Below are 22,303 nucleotides of genomic sequence, written 5' to 3' on the forward strand. Positions count from 1 at the left end.
TCCTGGCATAATTTCTGGGCTATTGCCACTTCTGCGCATAATGTAAGCAAACTTTGTATCTTCTACCAAGAACACAGATGAGACCCAGGCTTTAACCAATGATTGTACAATGGGTTTTTTTTTTACTTTCAAAAATGCCGCATGTGTCACTTCACCTTCCTCTTTCTCTGAGGAGTCCTCTGCTTTATGCACAGCTTCTTCTTGCTGTTGTTTTAATCCAGGAAGTTTACTATGTCACAGTAACTGAGCATCAGCAATAGAAAAACAACATTGTGTACCTTTGCAATGTTCTCTGAGCAAACTCGCAGGAAGACAAACCCACACAAACAACATAGAGTTTCAAAAGCAATATTTATTTAAAGGGAAACTAGCCATTTACAACATAAAAGGACATAAAATAAACCAATAAAAAAGCATAGTGATTTCCCAACAATTACTTTCTTTGCTGTAATTAATTCTACCTACCTGGCATTGTGGCAAACATCTATTGGGCTATAAATTAATAGGCAACTCAAAGGGTAAAATGTTGAGGAAGGTCAACATCTCGGCTACATGTCCTTTTTGTATCATTAATTCTCCAACTCCTGCATTTTAAAAACAATTTATGTGCTCTTTTTGAGCCCAAAATAAAAACAAGGGGAAAAAATACCTAAATAAGCTCAAGGACAAAACTTATGGGAAGACAGTAATAGCACTCTAGCTACATAGACTGCTCCACATAATCTGTAAGTCCATAAAACAGGCTCTGGCACCTATGTACCAGCTCTGCTATCATCATAACACATGGACCTACAAACTTGGCGGGAGATGGTATTTGGCAAGGGAATTGCTGCTCTTTTTGCAGTTGATCCTAATTAACATCTAGCTAGGACTAGTGAACCAATACTTTTCCCTTCAACTATCACAAGGTAGACATCTTATTCTCGGAGGACTGACAGGTTGTTCGGAAGATACATATGATAAATGGTGGAGAGTGGGGATCATACCACTTTGAAGGGGTAGATTCCCTTAAAAAAAAAGAAAGGATAAAAATGCCTTCTCTGTCTATACAATCAGGGAGAAAAGTACTTGTCTGCCTCTCAGTGCTTGACTACATAGGCAAGAGGGGAGTTCTCACCTTTTTACTTGGCAACATTCCAACAGGTGCAAAGCATTCTGCAACCCAAGTAGGTTGGCACACTGCCCACATTTGCAAGACACGTGATTATTATTCTAATGGGAAACTGATCCTAAGAGAACATGAGTTAACCCAAACCACCCAGAATCCCGACTGCATGGTTGTATCCTGGATCATTGCAAGATGTGGATCCAAATTAGACAATAAGATGCTTCACATCTGGCTTACATATCCTTGTTGTACCAGTTAGCTTAAACCTGTTAAATAAGTTCCATAAGAACTGCATGGGCTCAGGAAAAATTAGGTACATTTTCTTAATCTTGTTCAGCTACTGGGCAAGATCAGGAAAGTCCAAAGTCTGCTTTGGATACAAATAACATATATTTGTATCGAAAGCAAATGCAATTATGCAGTATGTGCCTTTAAGTGAGGATGAGTAAGTCTTCAATATATTTGCCCTCATCTGTATTAGGATTAATACTGTTCAGACTAGGTTTACCAGCCTTGTGATTTCCATAAATATTGAGACCACTGAGTTAGCTGATCGAGAGTTGAAGCCCAACACATTCAGAAAACACCAGGCTGGGAAAGAATCTCTTGGCAAGTTGTTCTTAACATCCCAAAGCCCTAACTCTTCCTAATTTCTGTGCCTGTTCTTTACCCCTAAAACAGTATTCATAAAATAATTATGAAGGCTGCTATATTATTCATTTGCCTGAAGAGAGCGGTCAAATAATTTTCAGTAGCAAGCTCTTGACTTTTAAGGTGGGGATTTTGCAAATTGGCTTTCGAGGACCCTTAGCACTGGGCATCGTAATTCTGCTCTCTTGCCACAACTAGCTTTGATTTCATGGCTGGAAATGTGGCTGCTCATAGATGGATCGTTCCTTGTCCCTCAGATTTATGGACTCTATAATCACTTAGGAAAGGGGGGGGGGGAGGTCAGCTGAACAGGCTAACTCACCACTGGTTTTCCCAGGTCTGGATGATGATGTCATCATTCTGGCGCTGCCATTATCCCAAATGAAAGGAAGCTGTTTTCACCACAGCATCGCATCCCCAAGGGGGTCCTTCTGGCTACCCCTTTTGATACTTCTGAAATGTCAGGACATTTCACAGCATAAGCAAGACATTATCATTGTTGCTGCCATTAAAGAAAGAAACCTGATCCAAGATCTTAGTCCAACTCTATACAGAAAATAATGTTAACAGCCTCTCATACAACTTTAAATAAAAATGTGATGATGTTCAAATAGCAAGAGATTTAGGAAAGTTAATTGGATACACTTATATTTTTGTTGTTATGTGGAAATACAGAAAACTGCAAAACGTAAGTATTTTTTTAATCATTGGAACCTAACCTTCCAAAATGTGGATTAAAAAAAAATCCAGAAGTGCATTTAATTCCAATGAATTCTCAGTAGGAAAGTAAATTATTAATTAGATTATTTCACAATATTACAAAAAAATGTTATATTCTCAAGTTTATTTTACTATATCAGAAAATGTTAATATTTTCTATTTCAATATATTTGCTAAGTACCCAAGAAAGCCTGAACGGTCTGGAAAGGTTCATAGTTTTTAGAAAGTACTCCATTTGCTACAAGAATTTAAGTGCTAGCTAACTTGAAAACAAATTCATATTCCACTCAACCTTTAAATGTATTACTTGGAAAACATAAATAGGTAATGCAGGAACAGAAGGCAAATGACCCATATAAAGTGCCTGATTTCTTAAATAATATTTTCTACCTTTAATAAAATGTATTTATGTTGAATTTGCTGCTTTACGACGAATCTGCAGACTTCTCCATGTACTGACCTCTATTTGATTCCATAGCCCAGAGATTTGGACCAAGAAATTGGAACAATGAGCTCTATTGATCAAACATATCTCATTAGAAAGTACATGATGCTGTGTGCATATTGTCTCTTGACAAGTAACTGACAAGATCAATGGGCTCTATGGCCTAAATATGCACAGCTTATTTTGCAAAGTCATAAAGCAATCGCGGGACATTAAAACACCACTGTGTGAATACCGCAAGGTTTCTTGGAAGCTTTACCAGGCACAAGCTCTAATCCAACACTTAGGATTGTCAAAGGGTGGGAAAAGTGACAGGGGACCCAGGAGGACACCGAGGAACCCCAGAAGACTAAATTTAGGGGCACTTTTTCTAAACAACTTGCTTCTATTAACTTAATTTTGATTGGTCAGGCAGACTGGACCGGGCTCTTAGCATTTCTATCTAAGATGGAAGAAGATTCACCAAGGGCAAACGGAAGGGGCACCCTCTGGGTTTGAGAGATGCGGGTGACCTTCTAACACTTGTGCACCCTTAGCTCACTGGAGGTTTTCCCCAGCTGCATAAGACATATCTTTGATGGAGGGACAGTTCCTACCTCCTTTTCCACCCTTCCAACAATGATGAGCATCAAGTTGGGAAAAGCTGCCATAAAACCTAGCTTCCATGGCAATGCTCTAGGGCAGGGAAACTATGGTCCCTTTATGACCTGTGGACTTCAACTCCCAGAATTCCTGAGTCAGCAAAAAATTCCTAATGATCTAGAATGTACTAAGTTATCCCTTCTCTTGACCGGAATGGGACAACTTGCTGATGCCATAGGGCAATTCCTCGTGGGATAACTCAGCCATCTTGCCGAAGACAATTCACGTGGAATAACTCAAATGGGATAAAGTATTACCCACCATTGTTTCTTTGACATTTCCGCCGACAAAAATGGAAATAATGTAGAAGAAACAGTGGCAGATAATATCGCATTGTTATCCTACACAGATTGTCCTGCGGCAACATGGCCGTGTTGAGTCGTCCTAGACCCCCCCTATCTTGCAGGATATTTGAAATTCTGGTTCGATCACAAAGTCTTGTGCATTTTAAAATGTGAGTTATTTTGCACACTTTTATTTTTCTTTTAAGTAGTCAGATAATAGGATAAAGTGATTGCTATCATTTAATGAGATGCCATTTTTTGGGTCTGAAGCACAGAGCTCATCAGCCAGTATCGAATACTTTTCTGCCATAATGGGGCAGTTCCATTAAGTACAAATTTAACGCATCGCTTGATACATTACAGATTTATATGTGTGCACCAAAAAAACCACAAAAGGAACAAAAACCACATACCGTAACATCTCTTCTTACCTGCAAGTGCTGTTCTACTTGTCCAAGTCTTCAAGGCATTTACTGGGCTTTTTTCACAGCATGCAAATTTGATAGAAGTGAACTTTTATTAAAAATAAACTTTCATTATACAAATAACAATTACAATAGGAAGCATAATTTTATGTCCCAATATTCATGCTTGCTTTTTTCTTGAGTGGTATATTGGGACTATGCTCCAAAAAACCCAGAGTAATTCACTGCAAACATTTAGTATGAATATTCACTATTCGTTTAATAATTCATTTCCCCTTTCTTACACATTAAAAAAAACCTAAAAGTTAATTGAAACAAAAGAAGCTTTATAATATGAAAATTTATAATACAAACAAAGGAAGCTCACCAAATTGGATAGTCATTTTGGTGTAGCAGTAAGGTTAACCAGGATATTGTGAGTTCTAGTCCTGCCTTGAGGATGAAGCCAGTTAGATGACTTGAGCCAGTCACATCATCAGCCCTAGGAAGGAAGGCAATGGCAAACCACTTTTGAAAACTCTTGCAAAGAAAACTGCAGGCACTTGTCCAGGCAGTCTTCAAGACTCAGACACAATTGAATGGGGGAAAAATATTTGTATATTTAAACAAAAAAAAATCAAACCTATTTATTCTAAAATATTAGACGTATTATTCAATTAGTTGGAGAGAATAGAAATGCATATAACTGATAACGTAGAGTATCTCATCTTGCTAACATGGATGTTTTCTTTCTTACCAGCAAGAAAAAAACAAAACAAAAAAACACACAATGTTAGACAAGAAATGGTATCAGGTCTTTCCCTGGAAGCCATGGTCATTGTTTCTTATCTAGTTTCTTCTCTTCATCGAAAGATTTGGCTTGAATGAGCTAAATGGAGGAGGAAGCCTTACTCTGATACAGAATAAAAATATGTGTGGTATCAGCCAGCTTTTAATTAAACTGTTTGCTTTCCTTTGAGAACTATTATTTTCAATCTTCCCTTCCAGATGTAAATGGGGATGGTAATGGGATTACTCTTCACCAGTAGTTTCTATGCATTAGAAGTCAGAAGTTGGTGGAGTGGTGAGAAATATATTAGCTAAATGTGTTCCTCCAAAACTACTTGTTATCCCTTTACAAAGATGTCGCAAAACAGCAAGATCAAAAATATTCTGTGCAATTAGTTGAGAATATGAACAAACCCGAAAAATAGCTAAGAGTTTCATCGGTCATGTTCTTGATATATAAAATTCCATTAAAACAAACAAGTGGGTTTATACCAGATAACTGTTTTTATCTCCCAGCAGCCCCAATAACTACAGCCAATAATAAGCAATGATGAGAGTTGTAGGTCTCGAGTAGATTCTCCGTGCATTGCTTTCTACTTCGAGTTTAAGAGCTCTACTTCCCATGGAAGCAACGGCTAACACAAAATCTATCACCCATCTACTGTCTATTTATAATATGTAGCACAGATGCTTGAGCCTTAATTATAATGCAAGGGCAGCCAGCTGGATCCAATGAACAATCCAGTTAGTCCAGCTTTCCATTGCCAACAAAAGCCACCCCACTATTAATGTTGAATAAGTATGAGATTCTGTTGTTAATTACACTTTCCAGCTGCCTGATATTCTTAAGAAAAAAAAAATCAGAAAAAAATGCTATAATGCTATAAATGTGTTCTTTATAAATCTATGTGAAGGCATTCTACATATCCAATTATTTCTAACCCCCCTAATAATTCAAAACATGGAGTTTTCCTTTTTTCAATAGCTAAAGCACAACAGTTTTCAAGGAGGTTATCTGCTACGATCTCATTGACTGAAGCCCCCAGGATTCAATATGGAACTAAATTAGTGTTATATGGCATTTCATTGGTCTTGCAAATGGTTTTATCATAGGAGAGAGGCTTTTGAGTCTTTAATGCATCACTTAAGGTGAAAAATATATGCCGCTTTAATTGCGTTTGTCTTGTTATTTTTAAATGTTTGCTCCTCCTAATCCTTACCTTGTTTTTCTTGCCTGCTTTTTCTCCCTGCTAGATTGTGTGCTGTTACCTGTAATATTCTGCTCCTCCTAATCCTTACCTTGTTTTTCTTGCCTGCTTTTTCTCCCTGCTAGATTGTGTGCTGTTACCTGTAATATTCTGTACGTTTGTAAAAAAATGCATATCATTTATATTGAAAACATTTATACAGATAATTATAATCCACCTCATGGGGTTGTTGTGGTGGGGAAAACAGGAGGAAGAAAGAGCATTAAGTATGTTTGCCACCTTGAATAAGTGATAAAAAATAATAAAGGCAAGGAAAATATAAATAAATATTCTATATCATATTGTCGCTGTCTGGGAGAAAATTTAAAAAAAACTATCTGAAACGTAAGAGACAAAAGGAAGCATAAACTGTTTTTTGTGATGAACAGAATCACATATTTTTACATGTTTCCCTTACATGCTTTTCACTTTCACTGTTACATGAATAGGAATATAAAATAATTAAGGGTGGTGTGTGTGTATTGGAGGGGGGGAGCTCTTATATTAGGACAATTTCTAGGACATCCTAGAATGTTGTTAAATGAAGGCAGAGAGCCACAGTAGACTGAAACTGCAATTTCATATCTCCCAATTACTGCAGGCTAATTCTGCCGACTGCCAGAGGTTCGATCCTCACTGGCTCAAGTTGACTCAGCCTTCCATCCTTCCAAGATCAGGAAAATGAGGGCCCAGGTTGTTGGGAGCAATATGCTGACATTGTAAACAGTTCAGAGACTCCTGTAAAGCATTATGAAGCGGTATACATACAAGTGCTATTCCTAATACAGGTAGTCCTCGACTTACAACAGTTCATTTAGTGACTGTTCAAAGTTACCATGGCACTAAAGTGACTTATGATCATTTTACTCATGGCCATTGCAGCGCTCCCTTGGCCATGTGATCAAAATTTAAGCCTCTTGGCAAGTGGCTCATATTTATGACGGTTGCAGTCTCCCGGGGTCATGTGATCCCCTTTTGCAAACTTTTGACAAGCAAAATCAATGGGGAAGCCAGTTTCACTTACCATCATTACTAACTTAACAACTGCAGTGATTCACTTAACAACTGTGGCAAGAGGTCTGGGGCAAAAGTCACTTAACAAATGTCTCACTTAACATAAATTTTGGGCTCAATTGTGATTGTAAGTTGAGGACTACCTATATGTTGACATGCTTTTCCTATTTTTCTAACTCGTTTGGTCTTGTTTTATTCTTGGTTTTTAGGGTGCATTTCAAATAACCAGGTGCCGAACCCTGCATTTTATTTATAAAGCATGACTGTTCCAGAAATGTAGCTTTATTCTATATGGATACATTACTCATAAATGTTAATCATCTATGATTTGCTCAGATTTGAAAATCAGCAGCATTAATTGCCTTAGCTGAAAAGGGTTTTGATTTTTCTCACAGAAAGCTGTCGTTTGAGAATTTTAACCTGCTTATGTAAATTGCTGAAAGCAGTGAAAATTATTGACATTCAGTAGGAAAATGCCAACCCTAATCAACTCATGGGGACCACAACCAGCAAAAACGGTATTGTGAGAATGTATTCTAGGGGAAATGACAGAGTTTTACACATTTACTTTTCCTTAAACAAAACGTCACTGAATATAACCTATGAAACAAATTCTAACGAGTCTGACCTTGTGGTCCATCAAGTTTAGCATTTTTCATTTAATGACTGGTGATTGTATTTTAGGATCTCTGCAGCAGTAGTTGGTTCCCGGTCCAATTAAAATCCTTTACCTACAGATTACAAGGACAGAACCTGAGACATACTCCCACTGAACAAGTCCTGTTGGATTTGAACAACAGAAATCACTTTAATATAGATTTTAGAGAAAAATAATTTCATTTGTTGTGGAAATGTTTTAGAGGGGTTTTTTAGTAGCAGAATAAAGCATGATTTCCTTATGGCGTTGGGGGAAATTGGCATCTTCTTCCCCATTTATCAAATCTCTTCTAGTTGTATAACATAGTTTTATAACAGCTTCTTTTTTACCTTTTAATATGAGATGCTCCATTGATTTGCTGATCTCTTCCTCTCAGAGACAGCAAACTTTGACCAGCTGGATACCAAGCAGCTAGGGTGAGGCGAGTTCTTCAAGAGTTGAATTGACTCTATAAATAAATCTCAATGGGTAGAACTAAGTATAACTAAAAAAAGTGGCTTGTACATAGCCATGCAAAATAGAATCTTAATGTATTTTTAATAAGGTACTTAAACATTTGAAGTTCATAATTTGCTGACAGATTAATACACAAATGATTAATCACCAGAAAAAACAGTGTGCTGATGAAAAGAGGTAATTTGTCTCTGGATACTAAAAATGCAAAAGCAATACTGTCAGGCAAAGATATCTTGTAATATTAACGATGTTTGTATTTCACAATGGATAACACAATTAACCACATTGGTATCACCATTAATACTATGAAGTGTCACTTTATAGAGATGCAATATTTTCTTGTTCTTGTAATTACTGCTGGACTGCAGAAGCTTGATTAAATATTAAGACTAAATTTGTTTTGCTCGGGTTTCTGTGAGCTATCCAAGTTGACCCATTGTAGCTAAGCATTTTGTTTTTCAGGTTCCAAAATGTAAATCTAGAAACTCTAGTAGCTATCAACTTAGTAAATTTTGGAATTTCTGTCACATATTAAAAACCTTAATCCTATTTCTGGAAAATTACCAAGGGGGATAAGGTGCAACAGCTTTCAAAAAAGACAAACAGGGATATATTAAAATCTTTGAAAGCTCCAGAAACTTGTATTGGATAAGAATTAGATTACCATTGATGATACTGTCAGAATTTCCAAGTACTATTTGCAAAGTATTTAAGTCAGAAGGAATTAGGAAAACCATTTGACCTGGAAATATTTCCAATAGGTAAAGGACACAATGCCAAATGAACATGGAAATTTTAATGGCCCATATATATATTTCCAGTCTTTATTAAGTAAGCTGAAATGAAAGGGTCAGATGAAAGGTGCTCATACGAATTGTAATTCAGTTGATTAAAGAGGTCACAGTATTTAAGGTGGAAAAGCCACTTGTACTTGGTCTTGCTGTTCGCATGTCTGATTTCTGAAGTAACCAGAAATTTAGTTGATAATTTAGCCATTCAGTCCATATGTAAAGAACTTTTTAAAATATTTGCCTGAAAGTGAAAATAAAAATAGCAGAGAAAATCAAGTAATTTACCCACTACCATGATAAAACAAAGTAATTTATTCCAAATTATTTAAAAAGAAGCTGTACCACTGATTCATTCTGAAATGTGCTTATCTCCAGGATTAGGAATATGGAGTTCTCTAGGCGCTGTTGCAAAATTGCAACTCCTAACATTCCTCATTGGTGATTGATAACTCAGAATGCAATTCATCAGCACTTGGAGTCTCTGTTTCTGCCACCCAGATTTATCAATTGCTGCAACATCAATTTACTATGGTTATGTAGGCAATCATTTTATTTTGGGGCGAAGAGGTACTTGAATGTCTGGAAGTCAGACCAGTGATTCCCCCAGAGATTTTATTTTTGTTTTTTTTTATTTTTGCTTCAGCATAACCTTGTTCACTGGTCCCATCCCCAGAGAAGACAATTCAGGAACGTATCTGCTGAAATAGTCAAAGAGGTAAAAAATATGCTAGAAATACCAAAGCTTATTTGACTCAGCGGAATTATATACCATATTACAAAAATATGGTTTATTTGTGACATAGGACACTTGATAAAAACAGCCACTCGGGTTTGTAAATCGTGGTTTATGTCCCTGAGGTAAAGAATGAAGCCCATCTTTCATTAGAATAAAAAGATATCTTACATATAGACATACTCAAAATCCACTAGACAAATATAAAGCAGCCCAATCCAACTCAAATGGTTGTTGGGGGGCAAATAGGAGAGGGAAAGAGTGTTATAAATAAAAATAAAAAAATGTTATTGATTTAAAAACTGTTACTATCATTCTTGATATAATATCAGTGTTGCAATCATCAGACTCCCCCCCCCCCCATGATTTGTTAAAATCCAAGGTCACTTTTAAAAAGTACAGTGCATTCGTTTTATAACTGCTTTAAGACTGTTTAACTATCTAACTGAAAGTAAAGGTGTTCGTGACTACATTATATTCAAAATAAAGAGGGGGGGGGGATAGTGGTGTTATAAGTTTGTGCAGTATTATTTCAGATGTGCTTCATATTTCTCCCTATTCAAAAAGTACCTTTAAGCAGGCTTTTCATATAGGTAGTCCTTGACTTACAAACATTCATTTAGTGACTGATTTGAAGTTACTATGGCATTGAAAAGTGACTTATGACCAGTTTCACATTTATGACTGTTGCAGCCTCCACTTTGTCACATGACCAAAATTCGGATGCTTGTTGACTGGTTCATATTTATGACAGCTGCAGTGCCCCGGGATCATGCAATCACTTTTTGTGACCTTCTGACAAGCAATGATAATGGAGAGCCAAATTAATAGCCATAGCACTTAGACTTATATACCGCTTCACCATGCTTTACAGCCCTCTCTAAGCGGTTTACAGAGTCAGTCTATTGCCCCCAACAATCTGGGTTCTCATTTTACCGACCTTGGAAGGATGGAAGGCTGAGTCAACCTTGAGCCAGTGGGAACTGAACTGCCGAACTGCAGCTAGCAGTCAGCTGAAGTAACCTGCAGTGCTGCACTCTAACCACTGCGCCACCTTGGCTCATAACTTAACTACTGCAGCGATTCACTTGACAGCTTGTGGCAAGAAAGGTTGTAAAATGGGAGGCAAAACTCATTTAACTATCTTGCTTAGCAACGGAAAACATTGGGGCCATAAGTCAAGGACAACCTGTAATTGGATTTTGTGTTATTTGAACCATGGGACTATTATAAAACAATCCCACTAAGAAAGGAGGTTAACGTGACGACAGCTCTTTTCCTACTCGTCCCTCCATCAATATTTCAAAAAGGTTTGGCCACTATATTGAGGAAAAGGTAAACATGTCAGCCCAGTACACTTCAGGACATTTTAACTACAAACGTCAAACCTTAGCTGGGTTTTACAAAAACTCTTTTTGCGTGAAGCACTAGATACCCCTGAAAAAAATCTTCCCTTTATGCTCTTAGGCACTTACTCAAATCTATGCATCTGTCATAACTGGCAGGATCATATCCAAACTCACCTCTCTCACGTACAATTAGCCAGGCATCTATAAAAAAGAAAAAAGACCCCTTCCCCACAAAATGATTTAAAATCCCTGGAGGAGAGGGGGAATAGCAATACCATCACCCCCCCCCCCACCCCGGGGGGCAGAGGGAGGGCAGGCTCCTATTTTGAAATAAAAACAAGAAAAGAAAATTCTCTTACCGATAACTCCAATGGTTACTGTCCCTGCGAACCCCACCTAGCAAGTCGACATCGTGACATCAACCACGCTTCCCTGATAGTCAGGTAATAAAAGGAAGGAGTTAAAACAGAAGTTACACTGGCAGATTTCTGGATAACATTAGAAAATGTAGATAGAGCAATATATTCCGAATGGTCATTCAGAGCTTCTGGTAACCTCCTTTTTACAGTCTTAATAGTTTTTCCATTCCAACGGTATGCCTCTTGGGACAAAAATCACATGCCTCTTGATGAGCCAGTCTGTATTTGGTAAGACGATCAAATTTGCTATGTAAAACAGCTCAACATGTTTGCCCTAAGAGAAACCTCCATTTTGAGAGAAATGAGAATCACAGCCTGCAATTCTGGCCTTACAAAACTTTGAGGCATTAAGAATCCAATTCAGAGACAAACCTTAGTTTTGTCTGTTAATATTTTATGAAATAATTCCAAATTTAAATTGAGAGATTATATGCAAGCGTTGAAAAATTCTGGCTCATTTGTTCACAATTACAAGAATCCAAACCATGCACAGCCAAGGCAAAAAAAGCCATAATGAAGTTCCAAGGTTTGTTTTTTTGCATAAAGACTCCAATTGTAAGATCTCCCTTCTATATGAAGATATTTTCATAATTTCCTCACTTTGCTCATTATAGCTTTACTTATAAGCATGTTTTTTAATGTTTAAAATGCAAATGAGTTCAAAGAAAGGCATACAGATGCAGAGGGTGAAAATATAAACAGGCTTTGATAAACGAGGCAGTTATTCACAGTGGATTTGTTAAAATGTTCTCCCAATTCTTTTGGATTTTAACAGAAATTCTGAAGAAATATTTTCAAAATAGTTTATGTTACTACAGTTGGTATCATTACTTAGAGAGAAAAAAAACCCCAAATCTACCAAAGAAACTATAAGCCTAGAACAATTAAACCTTTAAACGTTTTTAGACATTTCCTTTCATGAAGAATGGTTCTCAGGAAATTGGTTAACTTTTGAGTTGAAACTCATTTAATGAGACAATGTGGGATTCTAAACAATTAAGAATTTGTATAAATCTTTGGATAAAAGTTTTTGAAGTACCAAAACTCTGGCATCAGGTTTTTTTTTTGTTTTTGTTTCCAAAATCACCTTGGTGTCAATAATGACATTGAAGCAACTGCTATAAATGAGTGATCAAATATCCCATTTCATGATTCCTTCCCCATCTTGAAGACAAAAAGGCATGAGATTCTTGCATAATAGGAGTTTTCTTCCCTCGGATTGCTTTGATGAACAAAGGTCAAGACACAGATCAACAAAATATATTTTGGATTGCACTTGAATTTTTAGTTATTAGTAGAAGAGGATCTAAAATGTGCATTTCTTTAAGCCATAGTGCATGGTATATAATTGAAAAACTGAAAAGTCTTTAGCGCCTCTTGACTGAATATGGAAACCACTGAAATATTCAGACAATATACTTCTGTCTTTAAAATATAAAATCTGAAATGATATTTACTGGACAGATGGAACTGCAGTTTGTGTTACCAATCAAGTTAGGCCAAGTATGTATGTTATGCTACTTGGAAGGGCTACCAGAAGTTAAAAAAATACAGCACATAATATTGCATTTGCTTTGAGGATTTTTACAGCTTAGTATTTTGGTAAGAATAACAAACACATCACAAGATTTCTCATTACAGAACAATATGTGTGTATTAAAAGTCCAATTCCTTCTAAATTCTGATTCAGATATTTTCATGTCAATACAAAGCTGCTGCTTATTTTTCTACAGTCTTTATGATCCATAACAATAAAAGAACTAATGACTTTTTTTTCATTGAGGCATATATTTAAAGCTCAGTTTGCTTCATAGATCAGCATACCATTCAACTGGGGGGAGGGGAGGGCTAACTGCTAAACAATTGATAAACCATTTTTAAAAAGACTTAAAAAATTATTAAAAAGCCAGCCATGAAGCCATATAAAAGCCTCAGTGTGTACATTCTGAACTTTATTCAGATAAAAATAAATACATCTAGCTACAATATTTCATTTGATCATAATATTGGTCAGTTTCTATTAACATAGTTTAGATTTAGGATTTATTTATTTTTTTAAAAAGGCCTCTCCACTCTTACTGGCTGACCTTCAAAAAAATAACTTTCAAAAACATTTTCTTCTCTCAAGACAATGAATTACAAACCCAATTATCTTCTTGACCCTCAACAAAATGTAGGAAGAAAACCACTAATTCTTCCCATCAGAAAAAGCCTGAAGCAAGTCCAATTACTTGATTTTTTTCTCTATAATCTAATCAAATGCAAATCCATAAATAAGGGGCTATTTATTATGAAAATTCAGGATGGCCAATCTTATAAATTTCAAATGTCTGGGTTTTTCCCCCAAAAAATCCCAAATGCACATCACAGCAACATAGAAAAGTGCAAAGACAACAGATGAAACAAGCATGAGATGAGAATCAAACGTATGTTAAAAATCAATACAAAATGGTTCACACAAAAAATGAATGGAAATAGCCTGAGTAGAAAAAAACTAGCAATATCCCAAATTAATGGAAATTTGCATTTGAAATCACTCCTTTGACAAGATGTGAAATCTATCTGTTTTTTATTAGTTATCTCTAACATCAAGATTTTACATTTGTTTAAAAATTTACAACCAAATTCATATCTTTGTTCGAATCAGTCTCTTTAAGGTAAAACTGACCATGCTATTGTTGTTTTACAGTTCAGAATTATCCAATTGTGCTGGAGTTATTGGATAGGATCCATATGAATAATGTGAGATAGGTTAAATTTATGGGCTGTCTTCATACACAGTATCTTTTGCAACTGATTGAAAAAGGGCTTAAATGCAAGTTTTCAGATGTACTTAAAAGTTGTTAAGAAAGCAACCAATTCACTGTTAAATGCAACCAGATTACAGTATCAATTAATACATTTCAATTTGATTTTACTGGACCTAGCACTGACTCACATGCCACCAATGCCAAATGTTGGAAATCGCAAGAATTTTTCATGAATTTGATCACTCACATAGGCAGTTTTTTAAAAAATGTTTCTTGCAAGGATTACCAATAAAATAATCTTTTAGGACACAATGGAATTTGAAATAGGTAATGTTTTGAATAGGTTTTTGAGTTTTATTGAAATCTTACATGAACAAGAAATTGGAAATACAATCACATCAAGGAACAAATTGCCACGGATTTGACGTTTAGGCCAAACAAATTTGTAGGGCAGATTTTCAAAAAGGTGTGAAGTCATAACAATTTAAAAACACAGTTAACCTACTTCTAGGAATGCAAAACATACAATCATGTTATTTTCAATACAAGAAAACTTAATTTTTTTTAAATTCTTTAAAACTACGGAGACAAAGTACTAGCTTTATTTTATGTACAGCAGAAGCCTACGTAATCTATCCCAAATCCAAAAAGAAAAGAGGGAAAAAGAAAGAAAAGAAACTGTCCAAAAACAGAAGGTTTGCAAAAATCATGATTTAACAGTGTTGCCCATCCTTGCTGATAAAACTGCTAAAATGAAGCCTAAAACGATAAAAAGCATTGTATCCCCAAACTATGTTTGGGAAATCTGCAAGCTCAGTAATGTCCAAGTGCATTTATGAGAAAAGGAGGGGAAAAAAGACTTGAATATATACATAATAGAGTGATTCTTCAGCCCAATACACATGGCAGCCAATCACTATTGAAGGATGAAACAATAAGCCCATTTTTTTTTTTTTGGAAGGATGTAAAACTATAGCCAAATTCTTATCTTGTCAATATTCCCATACCCTCCTTATTGGTCTTACTTCCACTGCTGCCCATATGTATCCTGATAAAATTCCTGGTTGTCATTATTGTAACCATAGTTACCGGCATAGTCTCCACCTTGTTGAAGCGGCTGCTGAGCGATAGGCTGCGAGCCCCAGTTCTGCTGGTTGTTGGTCTGACGGCGCTTGGAATCAGGTTGGTTGTACCCATCCGCTTTTCTCTTGCCTCCCACGTTGCCCCCACGATTGCCCCTCGCTCCACGAGCACCACGTCCTCTCTGCTGCTGAGCAGGGCCCCCTCTCCCACCCCGGGCTCCTCTTGGTGGTCCCATGGGTGCCCCCCTCTGGGAATAGCCAGCTCTACCTCTTGATGGTGGTGCTCCCCGCCCCCTAGGTGGTGGAGGTGCGCCTCGCCCACCCCTTCCTCCTCCTCCTCTTCCTCTTATAGCATAGCCATCATCATAGCCATAGTAAGGATCTTCGTAGCCACCACGGTAGTCATGATAGTCATAGCCATAATAATCATCGTAATAATCTTCATAGCCATAGTAATCTGGGGGATAGCCATAGCCGCCTCTCCCTCCACGACCTCGGCCTCTAATAGGAGGTGGCATACGAGGTGGAGGATAGTAATAATAGTCTTCATACCTAGTGAGGAGGGGGAAAAATAACAACACATTTATGGTGTATTTTTTCAACAACATCTGTCTCAAGTTTTTTTCTAATTTAAAGAATCCAGTTTAGAAAGAGAATAACTTTTCTGATTTAAGCACATGAGGACAGAGGAAAGGGGTCGCGGCCTACTGCTTTCTCCACTGAACTTCCCAGGAAGCTACACTAGATTTGCTATGGGAACGATTACTTTTAAATATATTGATGGATTTGCTCTACATCATCTGCAGCTCTAAGCCCTCTGACAAAATTGGCCTCCACCTCTCCAGCCCATGGGAGGAGCACTAAGTGTGGGTATTTTTTTTCTTGTTGGCACTAACATATACCAATTAGTACACCTTAACTTGTACAATTCTCCAGCCTTGTTACAAGTCGGAGTAAATTTCAGTAGACGGGACTGAGCAAATTAAGTGTTCCATCTGGAGGAAAGTATAATAATCTGACTGTGCCTTTACAGCTAGATTTCAGTTTACTGAAGTTTTAACACTTACGCAGTACTTCTAGAGGCTTGTCTGGCAGCTTGGCGTTCTTTTCTTTTCTTATCTGGAGGCTTGGCTAACACTATTTCAATTTCTTCCCCCTCTATCTCTTTTCCGTTCATTTCATTCATGGCCTGTTTTGAAAGGGGAAAAAAAAAGACATTTAAATTGTATTTGAGAGCATAATGTCACTTTGGCATTTCCCACCTTTCAGGTCCCAAGTCCAAATATTTTCCAACCTACACAATCCCAACTTTTACGTACTGCATTTCTCATTTTAGCTCTTTTGTTTCAAAATAAGACGGCAAACCTTTCCTGGGAGGAAAATGAAATACACAGGCCCTTGTAAGAAACAATGCAACAGGAAAGTCTGCAATTCTTGCCTTGCCTTTTGGGAGCATACAAGGCTGAGAGGAAAGAGAAATTTTGGGACAAACAGACAAACAGTGCATGAGATGGAAGCCTTCCCCTAGAATTTGAAGTTGCAAGGCTCTAAATGCTATTTTGCAGCTGTAATATTTGCTTTATAAAAATTTTAAAACCTATTGTGAGAAAGAATAGTTTTTAAAAACCAAGAAATAGAAACCTGCAATATTAATATATTCCACATTCCATATGGGTGCTCAATATCTCTCCCTCACTGACCCCCCCCCCGAAACAGTCAAACTCTAAACGTCTGTCTGAGCTTCTGTAGATGATGGTAGATTTAAATCTGGGGCTCCCCAACAGTATTATCATTGTAATATCGTTTAATGCACAAAGAACTTAAAAATAAATTGTCTGTCCTTTCTTCCCAAATTAGCCCCTACATGTCCCCGAGGACCTGTAGAAGGAGTGGCAAAACCTAGAGATGGAGTTAAAAGGGGGACATGTAGCCTCAAATCCCTATGTAGCTGTAAGCGAACTAAGTCCATCCTTCCTTGAATTCTGTTGACCCTTATCTAATCTCAAGCAGGTGCTAACTGTTAGTTAAGGAGATTCCTGTGCCTAGACATGATTAGTAATAAATCACTTTAATTGGACCTTCCAGAACCTGATCTTTCACTACTGACAGAGCCGCCCCCCTCCAAGAGGGGAATTAGCAAACATTAATCTGCAATGAAAGGAAGGAATCATGAAATCCAAACAGAGTTATCTTAATCCACTAATACTCTTTTTTCTATCACTACAATAGAGAAGTCATTATTACTTTGATTATTGGAATAAGAATGGAAGGTGAAAGTTGCCAAAAGGCCATTACTATGCAACTATATAGTATTTTTTGTCAGAATAAATCTGAGTTCAATGCGGGAAGTGGATAGAAGTTACCCTTGGAGAAACTGTGTAAAAGATAAAAGTTGTATTAGCATTAACTTTTCTTACTTAGCAAGTAAAGGAAGTCTCAGGTTGCTCCATAGGAAGATCTATGCACCGTAACTATTTTTGCAATAAAGACAAAACAGTAGAAGAAGCATGTTTCTTGTTTAGAAAACCAAGGAATAAATGATAGGAACAGACAGGAAATGGTAGCACAACTATCTACAAGAGGACATCTTATTATAACCCATTCTCATATTAACCCATATGAAAAAAAGGCTGCTTTTGAGAAGATTTTCTGTAAGTTCTGGGTGACCTAATTTTGCTTAATAACAATGTTACCTACCTTAACTGCTGCTCCCCTATCTTCAAAATGAACAAAAGCGTAATCTTTTAATTTCTTCACTCTTTCCAGCTTTCCAAACTCTGAAAATGATTTCTCCAATATTTCCTCTGTCACTGTAGTGGCCAAATTCCTCACAAATAGAACTTTCACCTGTCAAGAAAACTGGCATTTATTTAAAATATTTTTAAGCTATCTGTAAGGCCAAATCCCCCTTGTGCTTGAGATTATCCTTAGACAAAACAGTCAAGACAGAATTATTAAACTACAGAAACCACAGCAACTTTTGCAGTGCAGTAAACTGTTTTGAGATTACTGTGTCATTAGTGAGGATTGACAGTTTTTTCTAAGCTATGAGATACCAGAGTTAGGGTAAGTGCCTAACTTGCTCCCTTTCTACCTTGTTCAGGTGGGAAGATGTTACAGGAGCCTTAAAAAAAAAACCTTGGATGATGGTTTCCAGTCATGCTGCTCTGGAAAACAACCCTCACATTCATTCAGGACCTATTCAGTTGTGCAAAACTGCCCAAAGAACAGTACATCCTAAACAAAGATTTCAAGCTATCTCGATTATAAAAGTTTTTTCAACTCTTATCTTTACCTTCACTATGAACAGTGGCAACTAAAAGAATATTTAACAATGTTTATTCTATAGAAATTGTTCAGTAAAACTATTCACCCCTCCCTCTTCAGATTCCATTTGGAAGATTATAATATTTCCCTTTTTCTCAATTTTAACAATGCCTATTTCTAAACAATAGGTATTGATTAGCAAATACTCTACTTTCTAACTCAGCTATCAAACTAATGAAAAACAGAGTGTGCTGCAACGGTGTGGTTCAGCATGTAATCCAGAAAAAAAGGATCCATGATGCTTAGAATAACCATCTTTGAAAACACCTAGAAATTACTTTTTACCAGATACAAATCCTATATTGTTTATATGTATAAAAATATACACATACATAATGGCACTCTTGTCAGTTTATCCCTTCTGAGTGCAAAATGGCCTAGCCTCTCCCCTCCCCCAACAAGGTAAACAGGTATTCTAGAGATAATCAGAAAGGGAAAAAATAAATCTGTTGGTGAATTTTAATTCACATCATGCCGATTTAGCTACTACTTTACTACCTTTGCCATGACTTCTGGATCTGGCTCCTCTACTGGGTCAGCCCATTCCACTGTCACAACATTTCCCCAGACTTTCACTTTCCCGCTCATCAATCGGCGTCGAGCTTGAGCTGCTGATTTGTGATCCTCATATTCAAGGAAGCAGAACCCCCGATTCTTCTTTTTATCATCAGGTTGATGATATAGGATTACATCAACTAAACCCTCTGTTAAGAAAACACCTGATAAATTACGGAAGAGTAAAACTTTTCTCATTTGAAAAGCTAATTTAAAAAAAAGAGCTTTCAGGATAGACTACTAAGTATGCTGGAGACTTGATTTTCTTAACTAATGCACTGTGAAAATACACCTTTTGGGGAGCATAAAGGAAATTCTTAGGATTCTACAAAGTTGTTCTTTTTACTCTATTTACTGTTGCAATACTACATTTGCTTCTGGCAGAGAGATAAAAAGGTGATGCTCCCTGACCCAGCACAGAAATGGAACAATCACAGCTCATGACTGTTGTTTTTTAAAGTGGCAAAAACAGATTCCCTTAACTACTACCTAGCCAACATCAGGTATTCAGAATAAGGAAATAGTCTTCTGAATCACTGGTAGGAATTCTACTTCAAGTGGCCTGGCTAGATTTTGATATATTATTTTGAACCATTTTCCAAGCTTTTCTGCTACAGGAAAATGTTACTGATCTCATCACTATTTGTAGACTACCTCATGAAAGATGCAATTGCTTGCAGCCCTGGTGCAATGTATCAATTCTTTGGAAAATGGAGTTGCTGTCCTTGCTCTTTCAATCCATCCTAAACAATTAAAGTGTCTTAAACTAAAAGTGTGAAAAGTGTCTCTAGTTTAAAAATGTGCCATGTTTTTCAGAGTAAAACTTGATAGTTTAAAATTTTCCAGTTGCAGAAAAGAACCTCGAAGCAAACTGTTTGGGCATTCAAAGCTAGAGAAAATGTGTATGTTGCAAGGGTTTTGTTTGAAAGCAAAAACAAAATACTTAAAATGTTTCAACTTCCGTCAGTCCCCAAACTACATAAAACAATCAAGATTGTTCAGCAGAATGATTCAAATACGGCCTGCTTTGTTTCCTGTTTTGTGTACGCCTCTATTTTAACTATTATTGTTTTTGGTATGAACAATGCAAGGGCAATTTATTCTATTGCCATTATGCCAAAATGAAAATCAATCAATTTTTATTGCAGTCACAGATCACCAAATAAAAACATTAAAAAACAATAATAGCAAAAATGAAAATAGACAGAATAATGTATTGTGATTGGCGATGGATTGAAAATTCACAAATGAAAGCAGCTCATCTTCTGCCAAATTAGTGAGACTTTCATATGAAAACCTACATATAACCTAAAATTAAGTTCAGAATCATAATTATTCCCCTAAACCTTTTGCTTTACGAAAGCTTATTTAGCATTTCATTATTTTTAGACATGATTTAACTTGTTGTAGTCTAGTGTATTATTTTCCTGTCAGCCAGGTTTCTTTTTTATATACATATTTTTATTGGCATTTTAAAAAATCTGTAAGCCTCACACAGTCACCCAGGAATCTGGTGCCCTCTAAATTTAGATATTAAGCTACATTAAAGTGAAGCCATTTTTTACAGAAGCCAATGCCTGCATCTCCTTACCTGTGACTTTGCTGAATTCTTCTAGTATATTCTCCTTTGTTTTATTTTTTGGAATTGATCCAACAAATAGCCTATTATTTGCCACTGAGATGCATACACCAAGGTGTTTTCCAGGTCGGATTTCATAGTTATCACACTGAAAGAAAAACAATTAAACATTTCTCATGAACGCTTATTAAAATACCGATACCAGCAAACTCTACTGGCCTATATTGATTGAATGACTAGGTGTTTACATTATTTAGTAGTATTTGCATCTTTGCATGCCCAAAATTTAGTTTTAAAAACTCCAAGATTTAGAGTTTCCAATAAAATATATTTTGCTATTTATTTATTTAAAATTTGTATGCCTCCCATCTCATCATCAAGCAACTTATATATTGCAGCCAACATTATTTATAAATACAAAAACACCCAAGTAGGATCAGTTTAACTGAGAAAAAATAGGGAGAAAAGTGAGATTATACAGTGTATCTTGCTCTATCAATTTCTAAATTGTAAGGTGAACACTTACTTTCTAATTTGCACCGTTCTTGGTCTTATGACAGAACACTCACCAACTTAACAGCTTCCTGCGCTGCATCTTTGGTACAAAATGTGATAAAAGCATAGCCTCGGTTCTGTCCAGAAAGTGGATCCATCATGAGTCGCAAGTCCCAAATGGGGCCTGCCTTTTCAAAGAGTGGCACCAATTCATCTTCATATAAGTCTCTAGGAATTTTTCCAACAAAAACCTGAAGGAGAATTAATATTTGTTAACAAGAACCAAAAGGTACTTTAGAGCTTTTAATCTGGTCATGAATATGCAGTCTTCTTGGAAACATTTTAATGAGTTAATTAAAGGTAGTTAATATGAATTTCTCAGTCTCCAATTTCTAATTTATTCCTCCTATCAAATTAAACCTAATTTGGGGGTGCCCAGGGAGCTGTATTCAGGGCTTTCAAAGGCCATATCCAGTACGTCCAGTATCACAGTACAGTCTTCATTATGAATCCTGCACCTTTGCAGAAAGGTAACTGAAAATAGTCATAAATATGAACTGCTTCCATTATCATAAACCATAGTCATCTGTCTTACAAGAGAAAAGTGCTTTCAAAAACAATTTCTATCACTACATCACAATACTTTAACTCTGATAATTACTACTGTTCAAAGGGGGTTATTACTATTCAACAATCCACCTGCCTCTCCACCTCCTGGAGAAAACTATTTTGCAATTTCCATCAGTTTTAGTAACTTTAAAATTAGTAATATCTTTGATAAAGCTAAATTTAACTTAATGATTTG

The 22,303-nt window shown here is 36.5% G+C and overlaps 1 protein-coding gene across 6 annotated transcripts in view; it reads right to left on the reverse strand.

The window, feature by feature from the left end:
• Positions 1-334: 334 nt before the first annotated feature.
• Positions 335-22,303, reverse strand: part of HNRNPR (heterogeneous nuclear ribonucleoprotein R) — a 32,562-nt gene continuing 10,593 nt past the window's right edge. For 3 of the 6 annotated variants that reach the window (XM_087727823.1, XM_087727822.1, XM_087727824.1), the window contains exons 6-11: positions 21,573-21,749; positions 21,016-21,151; positions 19,368-19,588; positions 18,240-18,389; positions 16,610-16,731; positions 335-16,094 (exon numbers count right to left, since the gene is read on the reverse strand). In XM_087727823.1, coding sequence (XP_087583949.1) covers positions 15,482-16,094; positions 16,610-16,731; positions 18,240-18,389; positions 19,368-19,588; positions 21,016-21,151; positions 21,573-21,749 — 1,419 coding nt within the window. In that variant the 3' untranslated portion in view covers positions 335-15,481. The remainder of the gene's footprint in view (positions 16,095-16,609; positions 16,732-18,239; positions 18,390-19,367; positions 19,589-21,015; positions 21,152-21,572; positions 21,750-22,303) is intronic. The other 3 variants (XR_015698364.1, XR_015698365.1, XM_014071629.2) reach the window with 3 other exon arrangements.

This window comes from Thamnophis sirtalis, unplaced genomic scaffold, assembly GCF_051295495.1.
Source record: "Thamnophis sirtalis isolate CommonGarterSnake01/CBP01778 unplaced genomic scaffold, rThaSir2_p1.2 scaffold_13, whole genome shotgun sequence".
NCBI lineage: Eukaryota > Metazoa > Chordata > Lepidosauria > Squamata > Natricidae > Thamnophis > Thamnophis sirtalis.